Below are 11,195 nucleotides of genomic sequence, written 5' to 3'. Positions count from 1 at the left end.
TTGGTCTGGCATACACACTGGGCATCACGACTTTTCAAAACTCCCAAGCAACTCTAAGGCATAACCAGGGTTAAGAACCACTGCATTGGAAGGTAGTCAAGGAAACTTTTAAAAACTTAGGCTCATCTAGTTTCCCAGCTCGGAACACAGATATGAAGGTTTGGTGGTTTTCTTTGTTGTTGTTGTCAATTCAGGGAAGTATAATGAGAAAAAAACAAAATTGCAAAGTTCAAAATATGAAAGTGAAAACTCTCCATCTCCTCCCAAAGCAACCACTATTGTTTCTTTTGATTTTTCCAGAAAAAGTTTATATACATACCTGCATGTTTGTATTTCAAAAAATAATTTTTGTTTACATTAAAGACAGCACACCGCATATAGTATTCCATGCTTTGCCTTTAATATTCATTACATCATGGACCTGTCCTTTGAGTATACAGTACACAGCCACGAAGTAATTCACGTCTGTACTGTTGTGCTGTGTTTTATTGAACCATTCCTCCGTGTTATCACTTTAGTTATTCTGATTATTTCATTGCAAAAAAACATCCTTTTTTTTTTTTTGTGATGGAGTTTCGCTCCTGTTGTCCAGGCTGGAGTGCAACGGCGCCATCTCGGCTCACCGCAACCTCTGCCTCCTGGGTTCAAAGCTCTTCTCCTGCCTCAGCCTCCCGAGTACCTGGGATTACAGGCATGGACCACTACACCCGGCTAATTTTATGTTTTTAGTAGAGACGGGGTTTCTCCATGTTGGTCAGGCTGGTCTGAAACTCCCGACCTCAGGTGATCCGCCCGCCTCGGCCTCCCAAAGTACTGGGATTACAGGCGTGAGCCACCACGCCCTGCCTTAACATCCTTATACACGGATTACAAGCATCGCGAAGACCTGCAAATATTTGTATAGGGTAAATTCCTGAACGAAATCGCTGGGCGCATCTAAAATTTGAATAAATGTAATGAGACCAACAAACATCTAAAAAGTAAACTGATGCTATCCACATTTGTCAAGCACACGAGTAGGCCTGCCAGTTTGAAGGTGCTGGCTAGGCGCTGTTGGCCAGCGATCTCTATCAACCAGGGTCAGGGTCATCTGCCGGCAATGCCATAGAGGCGGTCCTGGGGGCGGGCCTTCTCCGTTCACGTGGATGACCTTGCCCCGCCCCGTCGAGGCGCCGCGCGAGTCTGGAGCTCTGGCTCGCGCAGTAGCGTCACGTGGAGGCGGAGCGAGAACTCGGGGACAGTAAGTTCTGTTCTCGCCGCGCAGGGGGCGGGCTCGCGGGACCAGCTGCTTCCGGCTGGGCCGCGGGCGTGGACTCGGCATTCCGGCTGTGGCGGGGTTGCTGGCCTGTGGCCTTTGTTCCGGGCCGCTGCAAGGCCTGAGGCCTCCTGGGTTTCGGTTCAGCGTTAACTGTTAACCCGCCAGGGCAGGCTTCCGCCCAGGCACAGGAGACCCACTGAGCTTGTTCACCTTGAAACTTGGGCTACACCTGAGACCTGCCACCTCAGGGGGGTATGCGGGTCGTTCTAACAAGCTTTCATGGCATTCGTGCGCTCTAAAGTATAGAAGCTGCTCCAGGCTACCGCAGCCCCGGCCGTCCTGGAGATACTCTCTCCTGGAGTCTGTAGTGGAGAATTTACAGCACCTGGACAGCCACGTGCAGTCTCCGAACTGCAGGCCGTCTTTACCGAAATGTTAAACACAGCTTGAAGTTAGGCAGGATAACTGCCGGAGCTGGATGGACCTTAGAGGTGCCAGCTAACGCGCTTTGAGCTTTTTCTGCGTTAGGCGTGCTCTAAACATTTGACGTGTGTTAAAGCGTTTATGTGTTTTACCCTATGTGCACCCCGATGTGGCGGGCCCTTCTTACAGTAAAAGAACTGCAGCACAGCGAAATTAAGCAACTTGCCCCAAATCACGCAGAACTGGGATGCAAACCCAGGTCTAGCTCACTCGTGATCACATCTTTGGTGACATATATAAATATCAGTACTATATATATCACCATTTTTTTTGCTTTGCTAAAATTTTGCTTTGCTAAAAGGTTTTTTTGTCTTCAGGGTAGTTTACTTGCAAGCCCCATGTTTTTATAAAAATGTGGGTGCTACCTGAATAAAACTAATGCCTACCCCTTGGTGGTTTTGTGAAGACTGATGAACTATTATATTCAAAGGGTCCAAGCAGTAAGCATTTACTGAAGGACAGCTAGTTTTATCCATTATTATTCTGCCATTCAGAAACTACTAAGACATTTTTCTTCCCTGCACCTAAAAGCAAGGGTGTCAAACTTGAGATAAGCATTCTGATAACGTGTAGGCAAAGTTTCCAGACTTAGTAAAAGCACCTTAGTCATGGCTCAAGAGGAGTGACAAGTAAGTACGTTTCACTTCGTGTCTCTTTTATCTCCAGCGTCTTGTGGAAATTTGAGTTACACTAAATATTTTTAAAAATTCAACTTGAATTTATTTCCTATGTCGGAAAGGGATCTAATAGTGACCGAGTATCCATTCAGCTGATTTGTAATTTTATATGGAGTTAGCACCTTTAGAAACCAATTTTAGGGACAGGCCAAAAATTTTTCTCGATGAGAACATGGAACACAACAACTAAATTTTTCAGGGGGAAGTTTTCATCTAGCCCCCAAACTGGATGAGTCCTTTAATTTTCTGTTTCATTCAGTTAAGATTCCACTATCTTAAAGTAGACTTAAAATCGAAATACATTGGGAGTTTATGAATAGTTCATCAAAATAACGATAATTAAGGTGAACACATGGGCTTTTCCTGTTGTCTGAATGGTTCATGATATTCACAATAGTAAGAATAATATGGGTGTTAAATGTAAAAAGTCATCAGATATTATAAATGGTACCATTTAAGATACATAGAGGAAACTATTATTTGACATATAAAATAATACTTTCTAAGCAAAATGCAAGGCCGTAATCATAGTTCTCTGAAGCCTTTATCGTTTAGCCCCAGTCTTCTCTGCTCCTTTTTTATCAGCCCCTTCAAAGTTCACCAGTTTTTCGGGTTGGAGGCAAACCTTGCAAAGACTGTAAGTTTGTAGTGACTCAAATTTGAGAAAGGCCTGTGTTTGGTTCTCATTTATTTGGGAGTTGGGAAAACATAATTAACTTTTGATATTATACTACATCTCTTGTATTTCATTACTTTTTGATAGTACTTTTCTATTTTTTGCCTGGAAGGAAAAAAAAAAAGAACTATTCATTCCTCCTTTGGTGCCAAGTTTTGAAATTAGCTGTACAAAAGTCTCAAAATAGTTCATTCATGATCTATGCACAGGCACATTCTCCGAGGACAGAAAGGGCAATTTTATTCCATTTTTCTTGGGTTTGGGGTCATTTGCTACATAAATATAAATTAGGATACAACTTAAGTCTTGAAAAGAGTAATTTTAAATATAAGAAATAAGTATTTTTAAACATTTAAGAAATATTTATCTCCTTGCTTTTCTTTATATATTTACCTTATAGTACATATATCCATGAATAATATACTGTTTGGTTTTGCCACTTTTGTGATAAAAATGGAAACATCCTCTGACTTTTTAAATTTTTCACTTGCAATTATGTTTTTTGAAATTAATCCAACTTGATGTAGAGATACATTTTTCACTGCTGTACAGCATTCCATTGAACATACACACATTCCTTTCTACTGTTGATGGGTTTTATGTTGTTTTTGTTTTTTGCTGTTATAACTATTCTTGTATATGTTTCCTGGTATATCTGTGTGCATTTCTGTGGCATATACCCGAAGTGGGATTATTATTATTATGTTTAACTTTACTAGGTAATGCCAAATTGTGGTAGCACAAATTTATGTTATCACTAGCAGTTCCATATTTTCACCAATACTTGGTATAATTTTTTGTCAGCCTGGTGGATAGAAAATAGTATCACATTAATGACTTTGCTTTGCATTTCCTTTGCGTTTTCCTGCTAATGAGGTTGAATGTCTTTACATATATTGGCCATTCAGATTTCTTTATTTGTGAAATGTTTGTTCATGTCTTGCCCATTTTTCTATGATTACTTGTTATTTTTTTTACTGGCCTATAGGAGTTATTCATATATTCTGAATCTCAAGCCTTTGTCAGTTATATGTATTGCAAATTCCACATTTCTTTCTTTTCTTTTTCTTTAGCCTGTTTCCCCTTCTTTCAGTTCATTCCTTTGTCTGTTCCCATTTTTCTTATTATTATGCCTCTGTTCTGTCACAAAATGTGTTGAAGGCTGCATGCCCAACTCTGAAGGTAAATACTGCCACCTGAGCAATTTATGTTCTTTGAGTACCTGCCCAAATCAAATAAAACCAGATGACCATTCAGAGATAGTATTCCTGCCTCCTGTCAGCCATAGCTAACCCAGAAAATCATGGCCCTGGTCCTCTTTGCCTTTGCTTTAAAATAATAAATTTTTCTTTTTTATTGTGAGATAATTTTTAAAAACAGCATATGTATTTTGTATCCCCCCATTTTAAAAAAAATTGGTTAGAGCAAGAATTAAAAATGCAAATTTCAGAGTGCAAATTTGACATCCCTATAATTTTCTAAGCTTGATGTGTGTGATGCCTTCCTTTATACATTGAATTCAAAGCCCCTGCCTCTCCCCATCAACACACATGCACACATGCACAAACATGCACACACATACCTCTCTATCTACACCTCAATTTTGGAGCCTAGACTTACAATGATATCTGATATTTGTCTTCCACATGGCTCAGAACTATTTCTCTCAAAATAGTGACCTATAAATTCTCTTTTTCTAAAGCTCACTCCTAACACACTAACTTAGAGATTTTACTCTTAATAATTTTTGTTTTATAAACTTACTTTTTAAATGAACCATGCTCTTTTTCTGCTAACATTTTAAAACTTCCAATCAGTTATACAGGCTTAAATAAATATTTAGAGAAGGCATCAGGAAAAATTCTCTGCAGAAGGCCTAAAGTCACTTGGCACTTCATGAAAACATTTTCTCTTTTTTGGGGAAGGGACTGGCCCATAGTGTGTAACCATTCTAAGCTAGGTACACTGAGGTACAAATGCCTTCTTTAAAGAAGTTGGATAGGGCCGGGCGCGGTGGCTCATACCTGTAATCCCAGCACATTGGGAGGCCGAGGTGGGCGGATCACGAGGTCAGGAGATCGAGACCATCCTGGCTAACACGGTGAAACCCCCGTCTCTACTAAAAATACAAAAAATTAGCTGGACGTGGTGGCGGGCACCTGTAGTCCCAGCTACTTGGGAGGCTGAGGCAGGAGAATGGTGTGAACCCAGGAGGTGGAGTGAGCTGAGATTGAGCCACTGCACTCCAGCCTGGGCTACAGAGTGAGACTGTCTCAAAAAAAAAGAAAAAGAAAAAGAAAAAGAAGTTGGATATATGTGTTTTTATGTAAAATGGTAACCTAAGACTTGAGTGGAATTAAAATGCAGATTCCTGTTGATCAAGGAAAGGTACATTATATTGTTTAACTTCCTGTGAAATACTACAATATTACTATATTTGAAAAAGGCATGGATGATGAAGTATCTTCCTAAAGTTAGAATATTTATTTGAAGTTGACACCTGGTTTGTAATTTTGTTAAATATTTGTAGATAAGTGTGTGTTTAATATCTTGAGCATTTCACAGCAAACTTCTTTCTTAAATATTTTTAGAGACAGGGTCTCACTCTGTTGCCCAGGCTGGAGTACAGTGGTATGATCATAGCTCACTGAAGCCTCAAACTACTGGCCTCAAGTGATCCTCCTCCCTGGGCCTCCTAAGCAGCCAACCCTACAGGCAAGTACCAACCCACCTGGGTAATTTTTAAAAAATATTTTTATGTAGAGCTGGGTCTCGGTATGTTGCCTAGGCTGGTCTTGAACTCCTGGTAAGTGATCTTCCCACCCTGAAAGTGCTGGAATTACAGGTGTGAGCCACTGTCCTGAGTCATTATTTTGATGCAAGGACAGGATCAAACCTATAACCCTTAAGCCTGTTCCTAAAAATAATATTGAGATATTTCTTAGTCTTGATTTTTTTCCCACCTTTTAATTTCTATATTTGGCCAAAAGGATACTAAAGAGTAGACTAGGAGATAAACTTTAGAAATACAGGGAAAAGATAGTAGTAATGGTTATATTCTGAATATAAGCTCTTACTTGGATACTAATCAGTATTTGATTTCTAGAAGGGTGGATGTATAGGGAGTAAATGAACTTACAAAGAGAAAAGGGTACAGGGTAGGCCCAACTCTTTATAGAACAACCATAGTGTCAGGACAGTTTCTTAGGATCCTTGAGTTTTCTTCATGTATTATTTATTGTTTAGTACACAGACATGACCAGCATTGGAATTTATTTGGCCTCATTGCCTGTCTTTTTTTTCTAGGTTACCACCTATTTGCAATTCAAGGAGAATATAAGATAGAGAAGAAAGCTGTGAATGAATTTCATTTGATTAGCAATAGTTTGGATACTCTACTGGTCTTGCGTCTCTACAACCTCTCTTCCACCTGACCCCTAAATGTTGAAGTGCTTCAGGAATTGTCTTAGACCTTCCTCCTTACATACACTTCCTCTCCAAGTGAGTCCATAGAATTCTATAACCTGGAAACTCCCCAATTTTTCTCTCTAGATATTCTCAACTTTAGTCTCTTATATCTGGTTGCTGACTTGATATCTCTACTTGGATGTCTCTGCGATACCTTAAACTCAATATGTGCAAAATGTATATAGCTTTTGATTTTCCATCCTGCAAAAATACCATTGATTTCTTGGCCTTTCTCATCACAGTCTTTCGCACTACAGTTCACCTAGCTGCACAAACCTAAAACTTGGGAGTCATCTTTATTTATTTTTCTGTAGCATCAACCCAACTTCTCTGTACTATAAAATTAAAATAATGATACCTTTTTAGTATCATGGAGGATTAAAGGAGTTAATAAATAAATGTAGCCTTAGAATAGTGCCTGGCACATAGTTAACACAATATAATTGTAGCTACTGCTGCTACTGTTACTATTACTTTTTCTCCCCTACAGTGTCAACCCCCTGGGGCAAACCACCATCTTTTTCATGGACCCCTAGCTTTCTGATTTCTGTGCATCCATTGTTGTTTTGCTATAATCCATTCTCCATAGAGCCGGGGCATTCTTTCAAAAAGAAATCAAGTCACACTTTCCTGCTTTATACTCTTTAGTGGCTTTCCTTTGCTCTTAGAGTAAAATCTGTACACAGCACTGCACAACCTGGCTCCTGCCTATTTACCAATCTTGCACATGATGTTCCAGTCTTCTGGAACACATTCACCAAGCCTTTTCTTTCCTTCAGGCTTTTGTATTTGCTATTCCTTCAGTATGGAATTCCCTTCCCCCAGCTGTTGGCATGTCTAATTCATTTGCATTTTGGGCATTTCAGCTCAGCTGTCATCTCAGTTACCAGTTTTTATCTGAGGTAAGAAAATGAAAAGTTTTCATTCATACCCATCTTCTCTTGCTGTAATAGCTATCTGGTTGTGCCTGTAAGAGCCAACTGTGTACTCTAGGCAAAACCAGGTGGACCACCTTAGCCAAGAGGCTGAAGACTATTCAGACAATCAAAGAATCCTGCCTTTAGCAGAAGGCTGAGAACAATGCAGATAATAACTGAATGTTGTTTAGTGTTAAATTTGATAGGAAATAAAGGGATAGTGAAACTTAAATTTCTATGTTTTACAAGTTCTGAAATTTCCTTCTTGACCTCGAAATGAATCTAATATAACTCTAGCCTCAAAGTGAGGAATCCTCCCTAATTTTGGCAGTCTTTAAGAGTCTCTAACGCAAAGTAATGACTGTCTACTTAATATAATCCAGTATTTATGGCTGGGCGCAGTGGCTCATGCCTGTAATCCCAGCACTTTGGGAGGTTGAGGTGGGTGGATTACTTGAGGTCAGGAGTTTGAGACCAGCCAGGCCAACACAGCAAAACCCTGTCTCTACTAAAAATACAAAAATTAGCCAGGTATGGTGGTGGGCTCCTGTAATTGCAGCTACTGAGGAGGCCAAGGCAGGAGAATTCCTTGAACCTGGGAGGCGGAGGTTACAGTGAGCCGAGATCATGCCACTGCACTCCAGCCTGGGTGACAGAGTGAGACTCTGTCTCAAAATACTAATACTAATACTAATACTACTACTACTAATAATAATCCAGTATTTATAAATGTTTTATGTAGCTACAGAAAGTGCCTCCATTAATCTTGAAAAGTCCAAACTATTCATTCTTATGGTTATCTCCATTAAGTTGGAACCAAATTAGTGAATACTTCTTGTAACTTTCCTTCTTTACGTTCAACTAGCATGAATCTTGATGGCTCTGCACAAGATCCTGAAAAGAGGGAATATTCTTCTGTCTGTGTGGGCAGAGAAGATGACATTAAAAAATCTGAAAGAATGACAGCTGTTGTCCATGATAGAGAAGTGGTCATTTTCTACCACAAGGGAGAATATCATGCTATGGATATTCGCTGTTACCGTAAGATTTTATTTTTCATTTGTAAAACTTTAAACCATAAAACTATCAAAATTTCAGTTTTTTTAGTGACTGCAGGTAATATCCGATTCCTTTTCAGACTCAGGAGGACCTTTACATTTGGGAGACATAGAGGTATGTAAAATTAAATTTATTTTCAGCAAATTCAGCATATACATATATTCAAAACTAATTTATAGTTGGTTTGAACTATATTTTAATGCTTTGAGTATAATTTCAAGTATTCTTGGAATTCATAACATAAATATGAGAAATACGCATATCTTTTGACCTAGCAATTATACTCTATATCTATTCTATGGCCATAATTGCACAGATGTTTAAGTATTTGTATAGGAATGATTCATTGTAGCATTATTTATTATAATGAATTGAAGGCAATTATTCATTATAATGTTTTAACAATAGGAAACTGGTTAAATAAATTATGATACAGCCATGCTGTGGAATAACTGTACCTTGCAATCATTAAATTAATGAGGCAGATCTATATGAGTATGGAGAGATGTGAATAATGTATTTGTGACTGAAAAAAGCAAGTCATAAGATAATAGTCTTATGAGATCTCATGTTTTTCATCAAAAAGAATATTCACTTTTTACTTTATACACTCTACATAATTTGAATTTTTTACAATGAGTATATATTACTTTTATAACAAAAATATACAGTATAAATATATTTTTAAAGAAATAAACCACACGGTAGTCTTAACTGAGGAAGAAGTTGTCTTTGCTTCCTTGGATTCCAAAAGTAGTCACCTAAATTTCTTCTTTCTTCATTAAATTGGTCTCTCTCTCTCTCTAACTGATGCAAAGTACAAGCTTGAACTTAGCATTCCACTTTCTCTACACTTGATGAGTGTACACACCTGTCCTCATGTTAAAGAACATATGTGTGTTTATTTTTTCTATTTTTTCCCATTGTTCAAAACCACATATGTGAATCTTTGCTGACAGTTTTATGTAATGTAAATTATGAAAATGTGAATCTTTGCTGACAGTACAAATCAGTCACCAAATGAAAGTACAAATCAGTATTCCTGCACTTTTGGATATAGAGGGGAAAAATGAAAGCACCCACTTACATTTGTGAGCTGATAATAGTTTCATAGAATTTTCCCTAGTTTCAGTCCATAATGAGAGCTTGAAGACCTTGCTCCTCAAACTGTTGTCCATATACCAGCAACTTTGGTGTCACATGGGAGCTTTTTAGACATGCAGAATCTTGTCACCCCAACCCCTTAGACGTACTACATTTAAACAGAGAGACATACATTGAAACAAGATCCAGGTGCTTCCTGTGTTTGAGAAGCACTTCACCAAGACAGTTAAAAAGTTGAGAATTAACTACTTTGGATCACAGATTGCTCTTCTATTATCATATGCACTCATGCCTTTAGTAACTCCTTTTGAATTTATATCCGAACCTTATAATTCTTCTAGAAGCTAGTGAGAATTCCAGAAGCTAGTGAAAATTCCTATAGAAGCACTTGAAGTCCTTGCCCCATTTCTGTCAAGGAGGTGACATTGACATCTAATAGATAACCGCACAGCTGCAGTCACATGTTTTAGTTGCCTGAGCATGTCAGTCTTCTGATAGAGCTCTAACTGGCTTTCTGATCAACTGTAAAAGAGCTTGATGACTCTTCTCAGATTAGGATCTGCTTTATGCTGTATAATTTGTAAATAGGAGGAAAAAAGAAAAGCTAACCTGTTTTTTAACCTGGTTCTTCTGCAGCAGATTCTCTTCAGAGTCTATGGTGTATCAAGAACATTTGACATGTCAGAATATTAAATGAGTTATTCTCTTCCCCAGGATTTTGATGGACGACCGTGTATAGTTTGCCCCTGGCATAAATACAAAATTACTTTGGCAACAGGAGAAGGTCTGTACCAGTCTATAAACCCTAAAGATCCATCAGCAAAACCCAAGTGGTGCTCCAAAGGAGTAAAGCAAAGGATTCACACAGTGACAGTAGACAATGGGAATATTTATGTGACTCTTTCTAGTGAACCTTTTAAGTGTGACTCTGATTTTTATGCCACTGGAGACTTCAAAGTAATTAAGAGTTCTTCTCGATAAAAAAAATATATAGAAATGAAAAATATTGTGTATGCTTGAAAACATTTTTAGAATAACTGCTTCAGCTTTAAAGGTGATGAAATTTTTCAACATAGGCACAACTATTTAAAACTCATATAAATTTGAGAGGTTTAAGAGCACACATACTTAGTATGATGTAAGGATTATCAGGATCAATAGAATACATTTTATCTAATCTTCTGTATTAATTAGAACCTGAAGGTTATAGGATTGGGATGTTCTGTTTAAGAAGGATGAAAATAAATTTGGAGTAAACAAATAATAGGTAAAAATTAAGGTTTAGCAAGAAAATTTTTTTAATTTAATTTTTAAAATAGGAAAAAATCCCTATTTGATGTAGCAGATTTAATTCTGAAAAAGTTTTAATATATACAAAGTAGACTATATAATGAACTTCCATCAGTCAGCTTTAACAGTTATCAGCATTCTTCCATTCTTGTTTTATTTATATCTCTATGGATTCCCTACCTCTCCTATTTGATTGTTATTTTTACATTTTTAGGTAAAGTTTAAATACATTGAAATGTTCACATCTGAACTGTACAACTTTC

The 11,195-nt window shown here is 37.9% G+C and overlaps 2 protein-coding genes across 3 annotated transcripts in view; one reads left to right on the top strand and one right to left on the bottom strand.

Moving 5' to 3' along the window:
• The first annotated feature begins 1,180 nt into the window (after positions 1–1,180).
• RFESD (Rieske (Fe-S) domain containing) lies at positions 1,181–10,890 on the top strand. 2 transcript variants are annotated; one of them, XM_011989435.1, is made up of 6 exons: positions 1,198–1,240; positions 6,401–6,595; positions 7,367–7,464; positions 8,345–8,520; positions 8,618–8,652; positions 10,357–10,890. In XM_011989435.1, the coding sequence occupies exons 2-6, from the start codon at positions 6,536–6,538 to the stop codon at positions 10,621–10,623; spliced, it is 636 nt and encodes a 211-aa protein (XP_011844825.1). In that variant the 5' UTR covers positions 1,198–1,240; positions 6,401–6,535; the 3' UTR covers positions 10,624–10,890. The 2 variants fall into 2 exon arrangements, with proteins under 2 accessions (XP_011844826.1, XP_011844825.1); XM_011989436.1 differs by lacking the exon at positions 7,367–7,464 and having other exon boundaries at positions 1,181–1,240; positions 10,357–10,688.
• Positions 6,445–11,195, bottom strand: part of SPATA9 (spermatogenesis associated 9) — a 44,114-nt gene continuing 39,363 nt past the window's right edge. Inside the window, exons 6-8 of the transcript XR_001007073.1 lie at positions 10,252–10,388; positions 9,626–9,790; positions 6,445–7,459 (exon numbers count right to left, since the gene is read on the bottom strand). The gene's annotated coding sequence lies outside the window, so the exon portion shown is untranslated. The remainder of the gene's footprint in view (positions 7,460–9,625; positions 9,791–10,251; positions 10,389–11,195) is intronic.

The sequence above is a fragment of the Mandrillus leucophaeus genome, unplaced genomic scaffold (genome assembly GCF_000951045.1).
Source record: "Mandrillus leucophaeus isolate KB7577 unplaced genomic scaffold, Mleu.le_1.0 Scaffold353, whole genome shotgun sequence".
Lineage (NCBI taxonomy): Eukaryota > Metazoa > Chordata > Mammalia > Primates > Cercopithecidae > Mandrillus > Mandrillus leucophaeus.
The sequence above is the reverse complement of the archived record's forward strand: the minus strand, read 5'-3'. Positions and strand labels throughout refer to the sequence as shown.

What these genes read in the sequence shown, in the direction of transcription:
- RFESD (XM_011989435.1), top strand. Translation starts at nt 6,536, where the DNA reads ATGTTGAAGTGCTTCAGGAATTGTCTTAGACCTTCCTCCTTACATACA. An exon ending in TACATACACTTCCTCTCCAA is followed by an intron (nt 6,596 to 7,366) that starts GTGAGTCCATAG and finishes CTATTCCTTCAG; the next exon opens with TATGGAATTCCCTTCCCCCA. An exon ending in TATGGATATTCGCTGTTACC is followed by an intron (nt 8,521 to 8,617) that starts GTAAGATTTTAT and finishes ATTCCTTTTCAG; the next exon opens with ACTCAGGAGGACCTTTACAT.